We start from the raw sequence: 24,478 nt of genomic DNA, 5'->3' as shown, positions 1-24,478 counted from the left end.
TCAGAGATTATATTTTTACGTCTAATATCTAAATTCGCCCATACATTGTGAAAGTGTTTAGCATATATTTAAATAAGTATGACACACATACACACACGCACACACACACACACACACACACACACATACACAGATGCAAGATATACATTTAAACAGAGTGGAAAATTATTATCTTCGAGTATTTCGAAACAGTAAACTGATTGCTCATCTCTCATTGCTGATATCTCTCAATTACTTTCACGCAATATCTTGGAGAGACATTTATATTTATATTTGTTTTAATTATGCTTGAGATTCGACGTGTATCAAATATATTGATTTATACATGCACATATACGTACATACATACATACACACGTACAAGACGCAACACCGACAGAATCGACCGAAACACCAAAAAGTCCAATAAATCCGTGTAATTATAGATTTCAGGATCAGGTTATAATACATAGATTTGGTAGTTTATCTAAATGTTATAATCCGGGAGCAGCAGCGATTTTGTCGAAGTGCCTTTTCTCACGAAGGGAATAAGTCGATAGATCTCGTTCTCCTTGTCGGCAAGATCTTCCTTCGTGCACCAAGGCAAAGTAAATGGCAATCTGCGAAGTAAAAATAGTAAGATACTTTATTATAACACGATATACTTCAAAAGTATCTATTATATATTGGCGCCACATGACTGCTACTACATGATTTTGCGTTCTCATAAAATCATTATTTTTAGTGTTACGGCTGAAAGATGCATAAGTGTTATTTACGAAGTTCTTACCGATGCGGCACGCATCTTTGTATTTCGTATATGATCTTTCCGAGTTTCTGTCTCGGAAACCGCTCTCCCGTTCCCAAAACTTTCTTCAGCGAGTGCAGCATGTTCTCTCTGTTATCGTTTAATAACTCACGTTTTCCCTTTTTCATTCGCCCGTTTCCCGACACCCAGGAGTTCTCCGTGGTTATGTGGTAACTGAAGTGAAATTTTGGATACATAAATACGAATGGAAACAAAGTGGATTGGGATGTGTCATACACGAATGTCGTGCAGTCTTCCTTTCTGATCACGGATTTTTTTTAATAAATTACGACCTATCAGGCGATAAAGTATTTCGCGCACACATTAGAGAGATCAAATCCGAACTATTTTATAAAAAAATGGCAAAAAATGATGCCAAGTTTAGCCTCATTTTTTGTAAGTTTGAAAATAGCCATAATTTTGGTTTTTTTTGAAAGTTTATTGCGAGTAGATTCCAAATATATAAATATCAAGATGGCGCTCTACATCGTTTCAGAGGAAAATGATCCAAAAGAGTTTCACTTCCGAGAGATAGCGGCATAGGTCAATGCATATAAAAATGAACAAAAAATGAGAAAAATAAGATATTTTATTGATCATTGTTAATATCGCAAATGTTTTCGTTCGAAATTACACACGGAAAAAAAGTTTGGTTGAATTAACTAAATATCTGGTAAAATATGAACGATCCAGAAATTCCGAATGAAGTAACAAAAAATCTTGTTGACTTAAACAGAATTCAGGTTACTTCAATCGAAATTTTTGGATCATTTTATGGATCATAAAATATTCGACCAGATATTTGGTTAATTTAACCAATCCTTTTTTCCGTGCAAAACCATGATTTAAGCCACCATAAGTGATCATAGTTAAGATATCAAATGATAATACAGAGCGGATACCTTGATACTTATATATTTCGAATCTATTCGCAATAAGCTTCCAGAAAATATCAAAATTATGATCATTTTCAAATTTTAAAAAATGGGACTAAATGCCTATGGCGGTTTGGCCGCACTCTTTCAACATTGTTTCGTCGGTAGAGAAAACTGCTCGCTACTTATACCCGCGACTTACCTGACAAAATTGCAATTTTGCAGTTCGGGCGGTATATGAACGCACATGTAAGACTTAACCGATGCATCCGCATCGTTCATGATGACACCCTCTACGATACTATTTTCCTTTAAAGAAATTTTATTATCTGTGTCTGTGTGGACTGGAAATCCCATTACGAGCGTCCTCAACACAATGAGGACGTAGATCGACTTCAGCAATGTACTCCTCATGGTTTGCAATGTACTCCTCATGGTAGGCCTTTGTAGAGAAGTCTTCAGCTACCCGGACTCGTCCCAATACTGCAAAACTGCAAAAAATATTCACTCATTTATTATAAATTTCTTATCGAATTTTGTGATATATATATATACATTGTAACCAAAATGCAAATGATTTCATGTATCAGCGGGTCATATGTCACCTATCTATCACTTCATATGTCACCTCGGTTAACTTGATATATAATCTGCACTGTATTTATTTTCAGCCCGCACATTGCTAACTGCATAATTTGTGTGTGAGAGAGAGAGAGAGAGAGAGAGAGAGAGAGAGAGAGAGGGGGAGATATATATATATATAGAAAGAGAGAGATGGAGAGAGAGGGGGAAAGGTAAGAGGGAGGAGAACAAAATCCATTTCATGCCTAGCCTGCGGCAGAATTGTATGTCACGTAACTCATCAGGTATAATAAAAGACCTGCTGGCATTGTAATGGATTATTAATTCCGGCAATTAAACCGCGCGCTGACGCATCGCGTCTCGCTTAAATAAAGGCGCTCTAGGCGACGCTGGCGCGCTGTTTCGAATAATGTAATAACACCGAAGCGTTAGAATAGGAGCAGAACTGTTGAGAATGATAACTGACGCCTGCTATCGTGTACAAACTAAAGTGCACAGAGAACGAGGTAATCCGTCTATCGTTGAAGAGACAATTCAAGACTTATGAGACAGAAAGCACGCGTATCCCGACCTTTTTACATATACAGGGTGTCCCGTCACTACCGCGTTATCTCTTAAGGATTCCTGAGATAATTTGAAGAAAAAAATCCTAATGCAAAAATGTCGAGGCTATACTTACTTTTCAAATTATAAACAATTAAAGTTGACCAGTTATATTGGCTAAAGTACGCGCGCTCAGGTACAACACACAATAGTATAGGTGCATAAGAATTTGCATAAGATATGAAATTAGTTGTAAATCTCTGAAAGAAACGTCAAACGTGTGACAGCTTATTCTCATAAATGTATTGTGTGATATTTTATTCATAACATTTTAACGAAACTGTTATTATTTGCGATATGTTTATTTAAATGATAGAAAAGGCAGATTATTATTACATACGTTGTTGTATATATGGAACTTCCGTATCAATATTTGGAAGAGACGACCTGTGCATGCACCATTATATGTTGTACCGTAGCTGAGCGCGCGTATTTTAGCCAGTATAATTGGTCAACTTTAATCGTTTATAATTTAAAAAGTATTATAGCCTCGCTATTTTTGCATTATGGTTTTTTTATTCAAATTACCTCAGGAATTCGCTCTTAAAAGATAATGTGGTAGTGACGGGACACCCTGTATATTATATTTTATTATATTTTAGTATATTTTTTATATTTTTAATTTTTTATTATATTTTATTATATATCCCCGTTCTGTTTGATCATCCGCGCTGTCTCTCATGGTACGATCTGCAGGAAAACCCAGAAAATTAATACTGGATAAAATACACGCGAGAGAAATGAATAAATATCACGAATCCTGTTGGTAAGCACCACCGAGTGCGCGTGTGCGCGCGTTTCTGCGTGGGAACTGCGAGATGACAATTCGCACGTGCACCGAAAAAAAGCTGTCGCGTGATCGCGGGTTGAAATCAGTAACGGCGCTGTCATCGCCGTTGCTAGACAGTTGCAAGATGACATAATTATCCTATTTGCTAGCCGAGCCAACGTTAAACGGCTCTCTCACTCCTCTCGCTCCTGATCCCCGGCCACGTCGGCTTCCGATCGTCGTCCCGTTGAGTTGCACTCTTCGTCGCCGCCATAGTCGCCGACAGATTGCGCGCGTCATTTCACGGATCCTTCCACCGCTATAATCCCGACGGGATTTGTGACCCGGGTGACACATCTCGTCGCAATGTAGAAGCAGAGCTTGATAACGACCGATAAGGTGTCTCCGGAGCCGATATGTAATTTCGCCAAATTTCCACTAATTGGCCTTCATTTCGAGTGCGCGCGATAACTAATTTTGCGCGCATCTTGCGAGAAGCGAGCGATGAGAGAACCTGCCGCTTCATATGTACGGGGAAAAGTATTCAGGCTGGATTAACCAGATATCTAGTGAAATACGAACGAAACAGAACTTCGGTTCAAGTTGTCAGAATTCTGTTTAAATTAACAAGATTTCTAATTAACCAGAACTCGCATTTGCCCAAATTACGCTCCTATAACCCCTTAAACCGCTGCAATTCTGGTCGATCAGAAATCTGGTTTGATCAATCAGAATCTTAGGTCTGTTTTTCTTTTTAGCTGAATTGATTCAGATTGTTGTAATAAGTTAGAGTGAAACAAAAAGTCTGTTCTTTTTAACTGAACTACCTGAACTGATGCACACTGGTGCAATAAGTTAGCGTGAAATAAAATATATTTGTCTCATTCCAACTTATTAACCAATGCACACCACACAGGCAATTCAGCTAAAAAGTACAGACCAAAAATATATTTGTCTGATTCCAATTTATTGCACCAGTTCAGACAGTTCAGCTAAAAAGAACAGACCTCTTGTTGACTGGAACAAAATTCCGGCAACTTCAGCCGGGACTCGCACATATCTCACCAAACATTTGATTTATCCGACCGAATTTTTTTCCCCGTGTGTAACGTCACGCGGCCGGAAAGTCCGATCGAACTCGTCGGTAGTGTTACATCGGTTGCTGCGGTGTTCGTGCGGAAGACCGCGGTAACACGACGCCCGCTTTCGCGGCTGCTCCGGCAATCGATACGATCGCGCGATCGACCGCCGCCACTCTGACTCGCAATTCGCGCACGGCGCGAAAATGTCGCGCGGTCGGCGTCGAGCGCTGCTCGTGCTTCTCGTTAATTGTCCTCCTATTACGGTCTCATTTTTTGTAGCCGCAATCGCGACCGCGACGAAGACGGCGCCGGCGGCCGCCGTCACGGCGCGGAGCCAGGAAAAACGCCAAACTCAATACGTAACCGCGAGCGGACCGCTCGTCTATCTCACGATATCCCCAGGGAATATTCCTCGAGCAGCAACCTCGTGTTTACACGAGAGGCGAATCGTCGCCATGGACGAGGAAGAGGCGTCGTGACTCGTCCGCACTTTATAAAAGCGATAAAGGAATTATTGCGAAGTTACCAACACGCGACACACTCTGCCTTTATCAGTGCTCAATTTATATCTCGAAAGTATCGACTCAGTGTGCGGCTCGGAGGCCTTCACGATCTCGTTCGCGGAGCAGGCGGCGAATCTACGGCCTGCCACTTTGCAGTCGCAACCGCGGATTTGTTGTAATGGCAACGGACGAGCAGCCCCATGCCAAAATCAACGTGCGCCACCGAATAAATGGCCAGACGAGCCTAGCTGAACGAATCGCGACGGAGCGACAGGACGCGTTCCCCGAACGACACAACGACGACAACGTAGTCGTCGGCGCGTTTGGCGTCTCGTCGCGTCTGCCTTTAATTTGAGTAACGACCTCGTCATCGCCGTGATGTAGCTGTGACGCGCCGCGAGGAATTGTCAGCGTTTAATCGCACTAACATCCGACGACAATTCGTCACTCCGCATATAGATGCACACGCGGATGGTATGCGCTCTGTTGGCTTATCTGTGTGCTTCTCGCTCGAGATTTCACGGTGGAAACGCGTGCCATATGGGGCTTTCGCACCTCCCTGACGCGCGCGGATCGCTCGACGTCGACTTATACACTTGTCACTTGCCTGTTGTCACGCCGACGGTACGCCGAACACCGGGACTACGGTAATTAGCGATGTTTTAATCATGTCGAATATCGAGAGAGTCTTAATGAGGATCGCACGTGACAAAATGCACACGACGAGCCACACTCCCGGCTAATAACCCATTTTATTTTGTTGAGTACGTAAGTCGACGATAAATGAAGCTGCGTCGCGAGCCTCGTGTAAATTTTCGCCGATAGTTGGGTATCATCACGAGACATAAGTTCACATCGTTTATTGATGGATGATCATTTCAAGAAACAACAATTCAAGCAAAAGTGCCGACGCTGTACCTAATCCCGGACATTCTTATTGTTTTGGTTTTTAAATATAAATATTTAAATTTTCAACATAAAATATATATACAAGTATCGTACATACATTCTATGTTCAAAGTTTAAATATTCGTTCGGGAATTTTTATCTTCAGGTGATTTCAAATCTGCAAAAGTTGGCAGGACGAACTGTGCCTTATAGAGCGGTATTCAGATCTTATTATTAAGATTCAGTTTCGAATATTCAGTTTGGCATTTAGATTGATATTCAGATCTTACATCTAAAAATATAATCTTATCCTTACGGCGAAAATACTTTTATATGTGACCACAAGAAAATTCTTCTAAGGATGAGATTATATTTCTTTGACTGTATATTTAAAAACATATATTTAAGAAATTTCATTTCATTTTCAGATGCTATATATCCTCTTCAGATGCTATATATCCCAAGTAGAAAAAGTGACCTCTTTCCAGCCAATAATTGGCCAAGAATGTTGGTTACTGACTAGTTTCTGGCCAGTTTTTAGGCGATACTTGCTTCACCAATAACTGAACGGTAAAACTTGTCAGTTTCTGGCCGGTTTATAATCAGTTTTTGACTAGTTTTTCTAACTAAACCATTTTTATACAAAATTCCGTCAAATATTTTTCATCATTTGATTCTACATTCCACATAATGATATAATATTATATTTTATTATTCAATATATAAAAATAATATAAAACTCGTGTTTTTTTTCAGAGGGTGGAATCTTTTGCAAATTCATTCATCATTGATTCATTATAGACGATTGCAGCTTTGTTTTACCATCTTTTCTTGCCTAGTTTCTGGCTAATAACTGATTAAGAAACATTGACTAGATTTTCCAATTTTTTATTAAACAGTAAAACTGACCAGTTTTACTTACTTTTTCTATTGCCTAGTTTCCGGTCAATAGCTGGTCAAGAAATACACCAACCAATATTTTCCTGCCCACACTTTCCAAACAGTTATTGTCCAAAAAATCCTAGTCAGTAAAAATTGGCCGGTTTCTAACGGGCGACCAGTTTCTCCTAGAAATTTTTCTACTGGGATATAGCCATTGAAGCAATCCTTATCTTCATCTTACCCTTATCTTTTCGGATGAACTCGAGACGATCTTAAATATAAGATCTGCCCATGAATACCGCCAGCCACAGTTACGCGGGATGTCGCGTAATATTTTCAGCTAGCGGGCTGAAAATCTGATGAGGGACGAACAACGAAGAGGCACTGTACTCGAAGAAGCGATGACAGATCGAGCGGAAGTAACGAGACTTACTTCGCGAACTCTTGCTCCGTCGAAGTCCTGCCGGCGAGAGAAGCGCTCTTCGTCTGTCCTCGTGGTTGACTCTTTGCGAAGTGCGAATATTACTTCCCTCTGGACGTCGATCGTCCGTCTTCGGCGGAGTTTCCGCGAAGTCACGCCGTTTTTGCGCCGTCGCGACGATAAACGATAGGACGGGCTCTGTCTTAGTCGAGGGAGAAGTCGCGGACTCTCCTGAATTTCACTGTCGGTACCGCGGTATCGGACGCGCGCGAACGCGACTCGCCGCGACAATGAGCAAAATCCCGAGACGAGCGGAGGAGATTCGTCCGACGCTTTCCCAACGACGGATCGATCGTGACAATCGAGAGCGACGTATGACAGAGTGTGGTCCAGCGGGTGGCACGGCAAGACCACCCAAGTCGAGGCGCGAGAGAAGGGCGAAGATTCGGCTGGGCAAGGGAACGAGGGTCGAATGATGATGATGCGAGAAGTACAGCAGAGCGCGGCGTGCACGTTGACGTCGACGGTGTCACTACCACGGACAGAAGGACTCGCGACATGTCCGTCGGAAGAGATCAAAACAGATAGTCCAGGTCCCTACCACAGTTTTCCGCTCTTGCCACGGCTACGTCACGACCACGAAGTCTCGCATCGACAAATCGACGGCGCAACGTTGGGGGTGTCGCGGGCTGGCCAAGGAGGAGCCGGCGCGTGCTCGTCGTCGTCGTCGCCGTCGGCGGGGTACGATTTTAATATTACATATCTTGTAATCTGATCTACTACAATGACAGAAACCCGATTATTTGCGTTGCGTTTCGATTTATTCAGGTCTATATCGCGAGATTGGCTGATTAACAGTTGGCGAAGATAGGTCCACGACGCTATCTTCGCGCTATCGTTGGCTAGACGCGAGACAAGAGGCGTTAGCATAACAAACGCGCTAAATCGCATTACGACGCTTATCGACGCATCTACGAGAAAAAAAAAAGAAAAGAAACCGGGCCGCGCCCGCGAATATTTTAAAAAATATCAGCTAGCTATTGGAGACGACTCTCCTCTCTTGTGTCAGAAATAGCGCGACAGATCGATACTTTGAGAGAAAACAAAATGTCTAAGAAATAAAAATGTTTAGTTCTGTGTGAAGAAGTTTCGAAGTTTTCCAACGAATCTTCCCGTACCTATCGACCACATCGTGTGCGTCTCTTCAAAATCATATTATTCCTGTCATCAGCCGTACTCGGAATAGCTATTCCTCCGGCTGGGAATCATTTCCTTACTCGCTGCCACGGAATCGGTACGGAGAATCATGAATCTTTCGTAAGGCGTAAAAATTCCCGGAGTATTTACGTACCGTACTACGTCTGAACGAGTCAATACGGTCAATATGGTACGTTTAATTAGAACGACACTCGATATGCGATTCCAGATTTATGACGGATTATTTATTTATTCGTATCAGCTCGGCTACGATAGCTATATACGGCGCAGCGTGCTATTTTTAGAATTTGGACTTTGAATTTCGTCTAGTCTTGCTTGAGAGATAATGAGCGTGAGTTCCGTCAGACACACGTTCAAAATAACTAGGGTCAGATAAACCGCTAAATAAGAAATTGATTTTGACGTGTTATAAATAAAGGAATATACAAATAATAGTGTATAAAGGATCGTCTACAATAGAAGGGTTAAGGCCATAAGAAAATTTATCAATCACAGTAGAAGGGTTAAAGCCATAAGGAAATTTATCACAGTCGACTATTCTTTGACCTCAGGAAGAATAGACGACTGTGATTGGCCAGTTTTTTTACGACCTTACGACCTATGACTTCTATTGTAAACGACCTCTAAGTTGTAGCACAAGTTGCACGTGACACACTGGTCCGTCCAATCATATTACTAACTCTGAGGTTAGTTAGTGTCAGCTATCATTGATTTAATCTAGTGAAGAGGTCAAGAGTGCTCTCGTACATGGAAACCAAAAATTTCCATTCGTGTGAAACTGATTCGTGGGAATCAGATGAAAATTCGGTGACGAGACGTGATATCTCCGTTACTGCAACGCTTATCTGAACGTTCGGCTGTATTAAAACTTGGTTGCAATAATAATTAGTTACACTAGAAAGTTACACTAACGGAATTATTTCTCCTGTCCACGAGAAAAATCTCCGTTCCTGCAACCGAGTAAGGATCGGACAAAGAAATTCGGTGATGAGAAACGGTGTCCCTGTCGCCGCGCGACCGAGAACATCCGTCTCAACATAAAACTGTATTAAAACTCTGTTGAGATAACTGGAGACAACTGACTGAGTGGAAAACTCCCAACAGGGATTTCCCTAAGTTCTCTGATCCCTGTTCTCCCCAGGCAACGGAAAATTCAGTTACACCAATGGAGTTGTTTTTTCCATGTGCAGAGAAACATTGACCGATGGTCATCCGTCAATAAACAATATGAACTTATATCGGGATGGTACTCGATCTTCAGGCGCATCGACATCCGACGAGGAAACGCACGAAAATAAAATTTCCGTTCGCGTGACTGAACGAGGACCGGATGAAAAACTCACTAACGAGAGGTAATATCTCCGTCACCGTGGTCGAAAACACTCATCCGAGCGTATAATTGCGTTAAAACTCGGTTGAAACTGAGAGCCGATTGGCTACGTAAGAATCTCTCCTACAGAAATCTTTCTGTTTCTGCGAGCGAGTTTTTCGTCCGGTCCCCAAGTATTGAAAATTCAGTCACACTGACGGAGTTGTTTCTCTTTCGTGTGGAGAAACTCCCATTTCTCGATTTCGCAGCAACAATTTCGTTCTTGCACTAATGATTTCGTTACACAATGAACCACTCGTGGCATGACCCTCTGCCGGCTACGCCACGAGTTCGGCTGCCTCTGTTAGCAAGTTGAAACACGTGCGCTATTTACCTGTTTTCCAGGCATCTCCCCCCGCGAAATTTCAACGAGACGTATCTCGATTGAGCATTAGCGCAAAATTCCGTGTACTTGGACCTTCAAGCTCGTACGATACGCACTGACAAGGAACGAACGCCACGACGGAACGTGTAATGCGTGCGCGGGTGTACTGTTCGGCCGATTATCGAAAACGCCGATTGTACAATATTCACTCGACAAGTTCGCCGTAACTTCGCATTGCGCGAAGTGAAATGTGCGCGCCGAACACGAACCGTGCATACGTCATTCATGTCCAAAGCGTTAAGGGACCGCACGAGAAAGCGATATAGCATCGATATCGAGCAGCCGGCTTCTGCCGGCTTCTGCGAGATGCCAGGCACGCGCGCCGACAATCAATTGCACGTCGTAATTATCGTTTGCCCGGAGAGTAATAACTGATTAGAGCACTCCGTTGGCCCGTGCGAGTCTCGAGGATTCGCCGTCGAAGATAGCGCGTACCTGCGGCAATCCGCTCGAATCGCATCTCTCCGCGCTTTAACGGACTATCGGTGTAGAAAGTAACGAACAATCGGTGCCCCCACTTTTACTTTGCACGTGATCGCACGCCGGTGCACGTGCACATGCACGGAGCACGCGCGCGAGAACGCAGCCAGCCCTAGGAATCCGTGGAGGGTGCGTGCAACCTAGCTGTATCTCGATAATGGAAAATTAGCTGCCGCACGACACGCGTAATCGTGACTAATCTTCGTCACCATCGTTGTACGACACGCGACCAGTATCGCGAGGGTCTCTCTTTCTCTCTCTCTCTCTCTCTCTCCCTCCTTCCCCCTCACTCTCCTTACTTCTTCCCTTCCTCTCTCTCTCTCTCTCCCTCTCTTTTTCGCTATCTTTCTCTCTTTCTCTCTCTCCCACTCTTCTCTCTTCTCTATCTATCCGTCTGTCTCTCTTTCTGGTGCTTTCGCATTCAGACACGTGTTGACAGGCCTGCGTAAAAATTATTATGTAAGTGCGTAATTCCCGATTTGTGATACAATTCGAAAAATATTTTCGGTGTTTTGGAGGAAGATACGCGAAACTCGGATTAAAGAGTTCAAGGCGACGGTGGCTTAATCCACTTTCGTAAGAACTTGAGGATATTAATCTTATAAACTCGGGATTTTTTTTCTTTCCTACTTCCTTTCCTGCTTCTTTTAATTCAGATTATTCTCCTCGAACTTTCGGGAAGGTAATTTTTATACCGCAACCGCGCTACTCACATCGCGGACCCTACATTTGTAATTAAAGTCTCCGGGTGGAAAACGTCACTGATGTGCTAACTGAAATTTTAGGGCAATTGAACTTTTCTCGTTTAAACTTCATCGATTTAATCCGACACGGAGCTATCGAGGTAAATTTTGTTTTACATGTCGGGGCAAGGCGCACGATTGTTGCAGTGTCCGCGGCTAACGGTGCGTTGTCCCGGTTTACTTGTGAAATCGATGCTGCTCTTCTTCCATTTTTTTCAACGCGTTCTTTTCTTAATTAGGAAACTATTAACCTCGCGACTGCTGGCTTCTCGTATTTCCAGCGACGGATAAACACATATTAGTATTCGAAGAAACATCGCCTTGCTTATCAAGTACGCGCATTTCGCCGTATTATCATATTACAGTATTATTATGTATTATCGTATTACCATGCTATACTATATGTATCATACGTACATTAAGTATGTAAATGTATTATAATATCATTGCATTATTGGCATGATTGAATAATATACAGCGCAATATATCGAAATACAGTGCGAAACCCAAATAAATTATTTTTGGAAAAAATAACACAGCTAGTGGCATGCGCGCGGATCGTTCGCGAGATAAAATTATCTAATAAAGAGCTGTGTGTTTTATGACACAAAATCAGTGGCTCCGGAAAAAAATGAAGATAGACAAGGACAGCAGGGCGAGGAGAATCAAGTAACCAAGCAAATAAAATCAAAAGAAGTCGACCTGCCGACCTGTCATTTATCTACATCTATGCTCACTCTTAGGCGATATGTCTCGTATTTTAGTTGTAACGACTTGGTGTCGCTTTAAAAATTATCTTTTCAAAAAACAAAGCGCGCTAAGCATATAGACGCCTTGTAGCGCTCCATACGTACTCAGTTAAAAAAATATTTCGTGTATGAAGACGTTTTTTATGGAGACGAAGAGCACAGAGCAGACAGAGGAAGCAGAAACGGAGACGGAAAAACAGATTAAGTTAAGAAAGAGGCAAAAATGAGAAGTTGGGAGAGAATGCGAGAAAAAGAGAGGGGGAATGTGGAGGGATAAAAGGGAAAAAGAAAGAGAGAACGGGAGAGAATGGACGATAATCGGAGAGAATGAGAGAGAATTGGAGACGGAGGAAGAGAGTCAAGAAGAGAATGCGAAAGAATAGAAGAGAACGAGACAGAATTTTACGGTATAATTTATGAAGATATTAAAACCAAGCTAAATAACACGCTCTTGGAGTGTCACGAGATAAAAAAAGAACATGGGGAAGGGCTCGCACGAAATGCGTGCTGCATGCTAATAAAATTAAATGAATGATAAGATTGGATATAAAAAGTGTGACTATGATGAGACTCTACATTGAGAAAAACATATTTAGAAATTAACAAATATTTATTGAGTGGTTAGCGTTGACACATATTTACTTAAATCAAGATTCTCTTCATTTAAATCGAATATTGTCTACTTAAACCGAGTATTTTAAGTCAATATGTTAATGGTACCCGTTCAATAAATATTTGTTAATTTTTAGATATTTCTTTCTCAATTTATTATATCGGATATATGCCTAATTTATTCGCCGAATTCAAGAATATGCCGCCGCGAAGGAAGTGTTTGGCGCCTATGGCCATCACGCAACAGCCAACGCACGCACGTACGCACAGTGATCTCTTCATAGGCGCACGCAAAATGTAATCACTAGTATTTTCTCATCGCGCGCACGTATAACTCGGAATATAGACCGCAATTCATGTTCTCTCTCCCTCTTTCAAATGAATATTGAGTGCGATCGATGTGGAATTTGACTTTATCACTCTATTATTTTCGTATGACAATCGCGTGTAAGAAATTATATCGAGTTCGATTAATAACTAAAATTATATAAAATTGGAAAATAACTAAAATCATGCGGTCTTACTTAGCGCGACGTCGCAGTTTGTAAAAACTAGAGTCGAAATCATTAGTCGAAAAGTTCGGTTGGTGAACGAATATTTTCAAAGTGTGCTAGTCAGAACAGAAATTTAATCATTTCCCTGATTTATTCGAATCCATCGAACAATACGCATCGTGTCTTCGCTAAAGAACGTAAGGAGACAGAAGATAGCAAATATGAATGCAAAGACTCACAACTTGCTAATGGGACTGACATCCTGGACCATAAAAGGAAGAAGAAGAAAGAGAAATATGTGTGTGAATTAAAAAAATATCTTAAAAAAATAGATTCCACCTTATTTTAATCGTAAAGAGGGAGAGAGATCGGCAAGGGAAATGTGATACTTCGCAATGAAAATGCCTTCGTGAGAACGGTAGAGTAGTGGTTAAAGTTTCCATCCGCGGATTAATCGTCGTGCTCTTCAGCGTTCTCACCTCTCCGTGCACCTCTCGCTGCGTATCTCCCGATAAATGGCGCGTCCAGAACTCGCGTTGCAAACGATCGTTACGGATCGATAAGTGCCGTGGAGTCGCGCCACGAAGACACACGTAGAGATGCGAGTAATTAATACCTCACTCCGCTGCTCGGCAGCAAATGTTTACGACGGGTAGCCGCGCCGCGGCTACAATTAATTCGAGTCGAGTTAAGAGCACAAAGAGTACATACCTGGCAGCGAACCAAGATGTTATACTGCAACGTGTAGCAGAACAAAGTGTTGCCCGGATTTTCGTCCCGGCATACGTGCACACGTACATACGTCGCTGGACAACGCTCTCTCATTTGCCGGGGTTACCTTGCGCCCTAAACTGCTCCAAACAACGCCCAAACACCCGGCATTAATAGCGCAATAATACCGTAGCTAAACTATACGGTATAAAAAGAAACCAAGTCAACTGCTTGGCTCACGGTCAAATGGCACTCTCGCGCGCCAGTATTCCCGAATATCCCGGCCGACTTTATTCCCGATGGCACTTTTTTACTCATTTCAGGAACAAAGCTGCTCGATGCGCACTCGATCATACGCGACAGAAACGCTTGCTTGGATTAGCCAAATTTCCGCTGAAACATGAGCGAACCAGAAATTTCTGCTTCAAGTTGGAACCAGAATTCCAATTATTAAAAATCTTGTTGACTCGAACAGAATTCTAGTAACTTCAACTGAAATCTTTGGCTCGCTCATATTTAACCAGAAATTTTGTAGCGCAAAGAATGCGCAATATGAGGGGGAAGAGAGAATAAGGGGCAAAGTTAGATCAAGCGTACACAAAAATACGTAAACAGTACAACTTAAGTAGCAAGAAAATAGGCCTCCCTCTTCACAGTCGACAATTCCTCTTACGATTCAAACATAATCGATTGTAATCGGTTAATTTTCTTACCATTTAAGTTTTACTGCTTACATTTTTTGGTGGAAAGACAGTGTACCACGGCCTTTGCACACATCGCTCGACAAAATCGAGAAACGCCATTACCATGAGATACACATGCGTCTGCGTGTCTCGTCTTGACGCGGATTCGCTTGGTTCAACGGGAGGCTCGGGAATAATTCAACGAGCAATTCATCTACATTAATTGTCGAGCTCCCGTTAATGGTTTTCATTTAAAATTGTTGTCGAACCGAGAGAAGCGATTAGCTAAAGCGCGAGCGTGAACACAAGTTCCGACGTACTCAGATAAACCAAAAGGATAAGACCGAGAGATATAAGCTGGATGTATATTATTTATTAAGGCTACACACGCGTGAGTGAAGGAGCGCGTAAATTTAAGTGTGCTTTCCACCAGAAAGAAAATTTTCTCTTCGGAATTTAGAGAAATTCGACTTTAATAAATTCTCCATGGTCCGCTCGCGTAAATTACGAGCCCACGCAAGCGGAGCGCGGCGCGCGGAATTATTCGCCGTTAGTTCGGCGCCAGCTTCTACAGGACCGCCCAAACGCAGACGTGTATTACGTGCGAGTGAATCACGCCGGTGGACTCTCCGATGGCTCTTACGTCTATCGGAAGAGTCCGTTATACGTGGCGTTATAGTCAGCGCCGTGCAGGGATACAGATCGAGGAGAACAACTAAAAATACAACACATCCGTCTTTCGCCTCTCCAACTGTATCCTTTTCTTAATGTTACAACAAACATAAATACTGAGAAAGAATATTTTAAAATTTGTTTGTAGGATATATAAAATTCATTTCCGTGAAACAAAGTTTACTCTCTCTCTCTCTCTCTCTCTCTCTCTTCTGTGAATAAACTTTATAGCCCATATATAAATTTTCAAAAACTTTTTATTCACTGTATAAAAGTACGTTGGAAGAGAAATACTTGAGAATTTATTTGTGAAATAAAAGTTTATTTCACAGAAATAACTATTTTAGAGAAGTGAACTTTATATCCCGCAAACAAATTTTCAAATATTCTTTTCTCAGTGTGTGTGTAAAGAGGAAAATAAATATAAATAAAATGTATAATCTCTTTTTACGCGCTACAAAAATATTACACGTTCTTTTGACAGCAATTAATATTATATAACTACTTGTGACGAATTAATCTCTGCCGTAATTCAGTGTATATATGTGTATACACTCTAAACTACTTCGAGTTCCCGTTGAATCAATTAGTGACAACACACACACACACACACACACACACACACACACACACAGTAGAGATATATCAGCGATATCATGTACAAATAAACAAGACGAATCGAATTGAGCCGATTGCTTAGTAAAAATGCAGTTGACCAAGAAGATAAGATTGGAAAATTCAAAAATATTTATTTAGTGCTTTAGATACAAATCCATCTCTGCGTCTGTCCAATGAAACATGTATACTTTTTATATGACGGGCTGGCTTTGAGGCGACCTGTAAAATTGACTCTCGAAGCTTTACTTCCTGGACGTTCGTTACGAATGGCCGGGTGTCCGACTGACCGTGAGCGCCGCTAAAGAAGACGTGCTGCAACAGCCAGGTTCATACGTGGAGCTTATTAAATGAGCAGAGTAACATGCGACAAACGGACGCGTTCGCTGTACCAGTCATTTATATTCGCGTGACAAATGCATCTTGGAGATATTCCTACAGAAGGCACATCGACGCTTCCATCTCGTCTCAATGACTCTCTCGTAATTGACTTTGATACTTTAATGAGAAATAAATTTTCCTCGCAGAAGTGGGGAATATCGTTGCGTAAAAGACGCATGTTATTCGGCGTAATGCGTGCGAGATAAACGCACGATTCGTCTCATTGTGCATAACGCACTGTCGCATCACACGCGTACTCGCTGCTTGTTGCCTCGTTGCTGGCTTGTCAGATGATCAATATCCGCGGACATTTAGGAACCCGCGTTCTCTCTCGCCCGGCGAGACGTGGACGTCGACGTCGACGTGGCTGCAAGTCTCGTCTCAGCTGCTGCAACCGAGCCGGCCGACTCAACTCGCCTCCCCTCGGACTTGGCGTGTTCGCGAGCTCACCTAGTCATTTGGTGTGAGCACTCGGCCGCGGACGTGTTCGAGTTCACTCCGTCGTCGCCAGCTAGGAAGTTCGAGGGATCGATTCAAAAACGGCCTTGACAGACGCAGCAGAATGATGAACGTCAGCCAGCAGGTGAGTCTCGTGAAGACCGCGTCTCCTCTCCTGTGTATTCGCGTTTATCCTGAGAAAGAGTCGGCTCGCTCACGCGTCTTGGGCTCGAGGCTGTCATGAGGACGAGCACTGAATCGTTTCTGACGCCCGCGGTCGGACCGGTAGAGGTGCAAATCGTCGCCTTGAGAACTTTATTCTCGCGAAACGATACCACCTCGTGGAACATCCTCGTCTCTTGGCGTCTCGACGCGTTACACGATGACGTGGCTGCTCGCGAACTATGCGTCTCGTCGTTGCGAATTCACGCTGTGACTAGATGTGCATGATGAGTTATTTGTTGTGGTTCAATTGGCACGATCTTGAAGCTGTGTATATATTTCAGGAGATACATGCATGTGATTTTCTTTTGAGAAACATTTGCAGCGACGATAAGGAGTTCACATAGAAAAATGCATACTGTGTTCAAGTAAATGTTACTCATCTCAAGTATTTCGCAAGTTTACACGTCTGCAAATCTGTCGTGAGTTCATCACAAGCATCAAATCTCAAAGTACATTCTGTCAATATTCAAAGTACATTCTAAATCCTAGGGAGTTCAACATTGCAAACGAAAATATAATAGAGACTAAAATTCGATTTACTTACCACATAGAGTCAGCTGAAAATTTTCTTCGAGAAAGTTTTATAATATTCTCGTGTGAGAAGAATATACATTCTTCTTTTGACTACATGAAAATGAGCTTCTCTAAGTTTGTGGTGAATATATCTTAAGACTATTGTCAAGAAAATATTCTTTGTTGAGAATAGCCATTACTTAAAAGAAGTAAAACTGAGTATAATCGCTTTTCTTACCAGTAGAATGACACTTTCCTGTGTGTGGCTTCCTTGCTTCAGTCCTCCCACGTTGCGTCCGTGACGGAGCGATGCGCAATCGTTTTTGTCCTTTTTTATACTGAAATTGCGATAAATATATCATCTACTTGCAATGACCCACGATATATCGCGAATAAACGATTAATTTAATTGCAAATTAAAGCATCCGATTTTATGCATGCGCGCAAAGAAAGGCTGGAAAACTGTCTTTCTCGTTGAAAAAGAAAATAAAATTATTTCTGCTTTCTAAAAATTTTACAATGTTTTTTTCATTTATTTCTCGCCACGCATACATATATTTGGCAGTCGCGTACACAACGACTGATAAAGAAACATTCGTGTGGATTTGATCGCTCGTTCTTTCGCCTCGAATGAGAGTCGAGTTTTTCAACGCGACTTTCCAATTTTTTTTTTTTTCTATAACGGGTATCTTTGAAGAGAGCTGCGTGATTGAAGTGCTCGATGATACAACGAAGCTATATATATATTGTATATATATATGTACGATCGCGTCGACGAAACAAAGATACACATAGTAGCTGAACTAATAGTGTCACCAGAGTTCAAGCACGACTGATATAATTGACTGGTTCTTTCGGTTCGGAGGTCAGCATCCTCGTGCTCAAGTGAATTATCCATGGATCGGAACGCAAAAGAACTATCTCACGTTGCCACATCAAAAATATTCAGATTACCAACACACTGTCAGCCTCTTCGCGCACACTTACGTACGCGCCTACGTTTCCTGACACCGAAGGCGCGACTTGACACGTTGTGAATTGGAATAAATAAAAACAAATTAATCGACACTTGGCATGAGTATAGGAAAAAATAAAACGAAAATTAAAAGATCAAGGGGGACAGCGTATTATCACTAATGTTTGAATCGACAAAAAATTGTTTGCCACAGTTTAGAAAGAAAGAAGAAATCGCCTGTTACATGCGTCACGATCGTGCTTGTGTGCTCGGACGTGCCTCGACATTGCTGGCTTTTCTCCTTATTTTTCGCTCTTTTTGTTGCAACGCCGTATAACGAATCGATCGAGCGTGCTTTATCGGCCCCGAAAAGACAGAGCGTGGGTGCCTCTAATGGTCCTCAAACTCGTGTATTTCATGTCCGGAAGTGCATCTTGTATCTTCTTGAAGACGACGCTGTCGTGACCAAAAAGATACTTTTAGTTACATGAGGTGGTAGGCGAGACAGCGGATTTCTTAGAGGATTTCTTAGGGGTGAACTTGCAAATTTTATTACTTATAAGAAGTCAGACTATGATTTCTTCGGACGCTCTACATGTCTCCCGCGAGTGCGAATTCGGCAAATTAAGTTCACGTGATTAAAAACGAATATAAATATTTTTCTTTTATTTACCACGTGTCTCTCCGTGACGAAGTAGATCCTTTTGTGATTTACTTCGCGAGATACATTACTGACGTTAACTGTTGGATAAATTATCTTGAAAATGATCCAATCTCAACGAAAAGTTAGTATGGCTGTTTGTTAAGATTGCCATCTTTTGGACTGTTTATCTCTCAAACGACTACGAGAATAATATTGAGATTTTATATTCTTATAATCTCTACTCGTCCTTAGCTTCAAATCGATGTACCATTTATCGGAATATTCAGAGTTTTACGAAATCTCATGGAGAAGGGATGCTTGGCCGCACTCTTTACATTACAGTGCGCTTGGAGGGTTGAAGTCTGAGTGAGAAGAGTCATACGAGATCGTGGTTAACGATATCCGCAAGCGCGCTCGTGTGAGCGCTCATATTTATTGGACGATGCAACAATTAATACCAGTATTGTACTCCCGCAACGCACAGACGGGACGGAAGTTGCTTGTGTAGTGGACACGTAGACTCGCGAGACGATTGTTATTGACGAAGTAAGCATTCCATGAAGGGACGAGTGTTTCGTAAATAACAATTCAGATAAATATGTATTTGTAGAGGAGAGAGGAGAGTTTTGTTTTTGTGAGAGGAAAGAGCTGTACGTAGCAAAGGCCCGATAATAATTTATCACACGAGAATAGTCCATTCGCTCGCTTATCTATGACCTACGTGTATTGCTACAATATACTTGGTTATCTATGTCGTCTGTGTATCTCACACGTAGCGTTACTTCGATTGCGACGGCGACGACTGATCGAGCTACTGAGTCGTCGCGATGGCATCATAGCCATGATTACTTTCATTGCGTTACGACTTAATTTCAACTTTGTCTAGTCATGTATCGCGTAAGCGAGCAACAAGTGCTGTACAACAAGAATCGTCGTATATGTTCGACGAAAGAACGCGGCCAAGTTTCGCTCTCTTCCAAGAAACGATTTCGTGAAACTATGAATATTTCAATAAACGATACATCTCTCGATTTGAAGTTTATAAGAGAGACAAGTAGATATCAAAAATATCTCAATATTATTCCCGTAATCATTTGGGAGATAAACGACCCACAAGAGCTTGCAATTTAAATAAGCAACAATACTACTGAGATTGCAGCCTTTTAAACCGTTTATCTCCCTTAAATAACCACGAGAATAATACCGAGACTTTGTATTCTTAATCTGCTCGGCATAAGCTTCAAATCGGTGAATCATTAATTGAAATACTCAAAATTTCCGAAAAAAGAACGAAACATCTATGACCGCATTCTCTTTAACTTCTTTCACGGAGGATACAAGTGCGTCGAGATTTCAGCAACGCCACTTTTTAACTGCTTACAAAGAATTGACAATGTACTGGCATTAAGTACCTTGCAAATCAAATTAAACGAGGAACAAATAAAGCACACGGCACTCAGAATACGCGACGCGTTGCGGTGTCGTGCGCGTGTATCGGTGAATATTTTTTTATCGAACGCCCCTTGAATATTTTCCACTTGTCTCGCGTTATCTATCTTAATGTCGACATTAATGGGCTAATTAAAAGTATCTTCCCGCCCCAAGAACAAAGTAGCGTCTTGATCGTTGCATGAGTGACGCAAGTACACACATACACACGCTTCTTCATTTTTGTCTTCTTTCTCTTCGTCGTCGTCATCTTCTCCTCCTCCTTCTTCGTCTCCTTCTTCTTCTCCTTCTTCTTCTCCTTCTTCTTCCTAGAACACCACCGAGATAACAGGGAGGGAGACACAAGAGAGGAGCTATAAAAAGACGTCAATTCGCTCGCAGTGTCTTTCTGCTCGTTCGCGTGCGACTCAACAAAGTTGAGCGGGCGAAGCGACGGACATGACCTTGCCCATTGATCCCTCGCGATCGGATCGCGAGACGAGGGTGGACGAAGAAGAATGAACGCCCACGGGGCCCGCTCCCGCGCGGTTTCTATTCCTATCGGCGCGATTCATGCGCGCGAACTGACTCACACTCGTATATACGGACGCGCGAAATCCCAGAAAAAGCGACGACGGCGATGACGTGCCCGCCAACCACCCACCTGTCGGGCGCGAACACGCTATTTTCGGGATGCGCTTCGCGCGCACATTACTTTCCGCACTAATGCACGCGGCACATGCCGCGTGCGTTTGGCGCGGCCCGCGAATTCTTTCCGGGTGCAAGCAGCCAACTTTTGGAAATGTGGCTCTTCCGCGAGGAGAAATCGATTGTTATAGAGGAGGCCAGAAGTAGATGTCCTATATCTTAGAATTTCGAAGTTACAACTTCTCAGGCAACTAATTGTTGCGACTGACTGTATAAACATGACAGTGGCAACTTTCTTCCATGTCTTGATATCCACCACGAGCCTGTTAACCGTATACTTTGTTTTGTAATAATCAAAATGCGAACACATAGCAAGGTAGCCATCTTGTCCCGGTATAGTGTTCACTTAATTTTCTCACAGTGTGTATCAGGTAAAGATCAATGAATTAGATATAATCGTCAAAATATCAATATCAAAATTTGTTTTTCGCTAGATTTTGCTTAGATTCTTACACTGCGCGCCGGTCGCGAAAAATGTGTGCCGAGCACGTGGTATTTTTAGCGTCGCAATAGCGCGAAAGTAACTGCGCGGCCGGCATATCGGTGTTCGACGATCGACCTCGTAAACATCCCGAAATTCATGTTTCACCGTCATAGAGAGTCCGTACGCGTCGTTCACCGAAAGACTCTCACGAACGACTTCTCCCGAGCCGCTCGATGACGGGAGGGGGGGAACACTTTGCACCCACGGGCGATAAAGATGCCACGCGAAAAACACCCATGGATTACGCATCGTCGCGTATCGGGGTATATTCTCAAGGAATTACCTCGCGCAATTTACGCCGCGAGACGAAACGCATAACGCGCGCTATTGAGCGCCTCCTCCGCGATAAACGCGGAATATCGCTCGGCTCAGCAGCAATTTTATGGAACAATGATACTCCGATCTCTTTTCTTTTTTCTTCACACGCCATCCGCGCGCCTCTCCGACGATCCCGGCGTCTCGGGATTCTTGAGATTGTGATCGCATGATGTAAGAAGAAGGAAACACTTTTGTAAAGAAGACTTTCGGCAATTATTTAAATTAATTCGTTCGTAAACCTATTTTCTTATGAATCTTGTAAAGTTTTCGTAGTATATTCATAGTATATTCATAGTATATTAATGTAAACACGATCTACCTACATATGCAATTAGAAAATGATTGAAAACGGTTTCCGATAGCACGTTTTTGATTGTAGCGTTCAAACTATTTTTTAATCAAAATTAAGGTGATAAAAGAGGCTTGTAGAAATTATTACAATAGTACAAGACTTTCAACCGTCTAGTTTTGAGAGAATTGATACCTAAAGTGCACAATTTCTGATAGCGACTGAAGTATTATAATATATGATATATATGATGCAGACAGCCCTAGTCAAAATTATATAATATATTAATCATAAATTTTTTGATACTATTGTCGTGGACGAACTATCTTAAGGAAGACAAAAGAATATTTCTAAAGACTCCACAAGGTGTTATGAAATACAATTCAATTACTATAAAATACAAATTCAACCACCTTCAAAAGAAAATTTCAACTCGTGGCGATGAAAGGTTCGACCTGAACATGTCGACGAGCCACGTGGTTTGAACTGGGAATACAATCGACGAGTGAGCGACAGATTTATTAAACGAGCACTCTACACAGGAAGAATTTTACAGTAAAAATCGCTATAGAATTTTGCAACAGACGAATATATCGACAGTCTGCGATAATTGAATATCCTTTCATATTTTATATGTATTATTTATATATTTTAAAAACTAAAATATGCTATTCAAAAATTTGTTATGTTTTTAGAGAAATTGCTATATTCCTTAGCAAGACAGACCTTACTGATAGTCTATTTCTGTACTACTGGAAATATGGTAAAATTGATAAGAATTTATATGAAAAAAAAATATTTTTATTTTATAAATAAAATTATTTATTTTATAAAATTATTTTTTTATTTTTTATTTTATTTTATTTTTTATTTGTATCAGAAATAACTGACATACAACGAGTAAATTAGTTTAGTTTGACTCAAATGTTGTAAAGAATGCAGCTAAGTTTGGCCCCATTTTTTGTAAGTTTAAAAATGGTCATAATTTTGGTTTTTTTGAAAGCTTATTACGAATAGATTTCAAATATATAAGTATCAAGGTGACGCTCCATACCGTTTCAGAGAAAAATGATCCAAAAAAGTTTCACTTTCGCCTCTCCTCTCGGAAGTGAAACTCTTTTGGATTATTTTTCTCTGAAACGGTGTGGAGCGCCACCTCGATATTTATATATTTGGAATCTACTCGTAATAAGTTTCCAAAAAAAATAAAAATTATGACCATTTTCAAACTTACAAAAAATGGGGCTAAATGCTTATGGCAGTTTGGTCGCCACTCTTTCCATTTAAAATTTAGAGAATATATGCCAAGAATATCTTAAAATCTCTTACACTGCGTAGCGTGTCAGTGCAAAAACGTTTGAAAAAAACGCGTGGTCTCGTCCGAGAGTGCCGAATAGATTTTTGCAAAGCACGCGGGTCACGCGAGCGGCGGGGCTTTTCAGCGACTTGGTTGGCTTTAGCCACGCGCTAAACACATTTCCGTACCGTAAATTAAGTAATTTGCGACCGCGCGCCAAGAAAGCGCGGACAGCGGACAGGTGGACGGTTGTGCGGTGAATCGCCCATAAAACTGTTCCGGAAATTAGACGTCCCATAACTAGCACGTCGCTTTTATTTAACGAGACTCTGCACAACTTCACGAACCGTCTCGTCCGTCTCAGCATGCGTAATACATCACGCGCGGAAGAAGTTTGCCAACTGGTGGAGAAAGGATAACACGTATACTTATGCGCGAATCACAAAATTGCGGTATACGCGATGCCTCTCTCTCTCTCTCTCTCTCTCTCTCTCTCTCTCTCTCTCTCTCTCTCTATCTTTTTTCTCGACTTAACCTGACCTTAATAATTATCGCACGAAAGTCTGGTACACACACATATTTGCACATATACAGCACACACACGCACACAATACTCCCAGCCACCAGTTCCGCATTTATTTATCAGCGACTGTCACTTCCCGCTCTCTTCTTCGTC

General features: G+C 41.8%; 3 protein-coding genes across 8 annotated transcripts in view; 2 read left to right on the top strand and 1 right to left on the bottom strand.

Annotated features, from left to right (window-relative positions):
• Positions 1-401: 401 nt before the first annotated feature.
• Positions 402-11,047, bottom strand: LOC116840713. 6 transcript variants are annotated; one of them, XM_032807797.1, is made up of 4 exons: positions 7,405-7,906; positions 1,865-2,153; positions 770-961; positions 402-599 (listed from the first exon to the last, which is right to left on the bottom strand). In XM_032807797.1, exons 2-4 carry the CDS (start codon positions 2,095-2,097, stop codon positions 467-469), a joined length of 558 nt encoding a protein of 185 aa, XP_032663688.1. In that variant the 5' UTR covers positions 2,098-2,153; positions 7,405-7,906; the 3' UTR covers positions 402-466. The 6 variants fall into 6 exon arrangements, with proteins under 6 accessions (XP_032663688.1, XP_032663683.1, XP_032663687.1 ...); XM_032807792.1 differs by lacking the exon at positions 7,405-7,906 and adding an exon at positions 10,800-11,047 and having other exon boundaries at positions 449-599; XM_032807796.1 differs by lacking the exon at positions 7,405-7,906 and adding an exon at positions 10,314-10,405 and having other exon boundaries at positions 449-599.
• Positions 7,832-8,967, top strand: LOC116840714. Its single transcript, XM_032807798.1, has 2 exons — positions 7,832-8,133; positions 8,221-8,967. Exons 1-2 carry the CDS (start codon positions 7,865-7,867, stop codon positions 8,261-8,263), a joined length of 312 nt encoding a protein of 103 aa, XP_032663689.1. The 5' UTR covers positions 7,832-7,864; the 3' UTR covers positions 8,264-8,967.
• Positions 11,048-16,726: 5,679 nt separating the features above from the next.
• Positions 16,727-24,478, top strand: part of LOC116840650 (phytanoyl-CoA dioxygenase domain-containing protein 1) — a 12,588-nt gene continuing 4,836 nt past the window's right edge. Inside the window, exon 1 of the mRNA XM_032807609.1 lies at positions 16,727-17,087. Within this exon, the coding sequence (XP_032663500.1) occupies positions 17,067-17,087 (21 nt within the window). The 5' untranslated portion in view covers positions 16,727-17,066. The remainder of the gene's footprint in view (positions 17,088-24,478) is intronic.

This window comes from Odontomachus brunneus, unplaced genomic scaffold (genome assembly GCF_010583005.1).
Source record: "Odontomachus brunneus isolate Ranch 3 - 2012 unplaced genomic scaffold, Obru_v1 Obru_scaffold_011, whole genome shotgun sequence".
NCBI lineage: Eukaryota > Metazoa > Arthropoda > Insecta > Hymenoptera > Formicidae > Odontomachus > Odontomachus brunneus.
The sequence above is the reverse complement of the archived record's forward strand: the minus strand, read 5'-3'. Positions and strand labels throughout refer to the sequence as shown.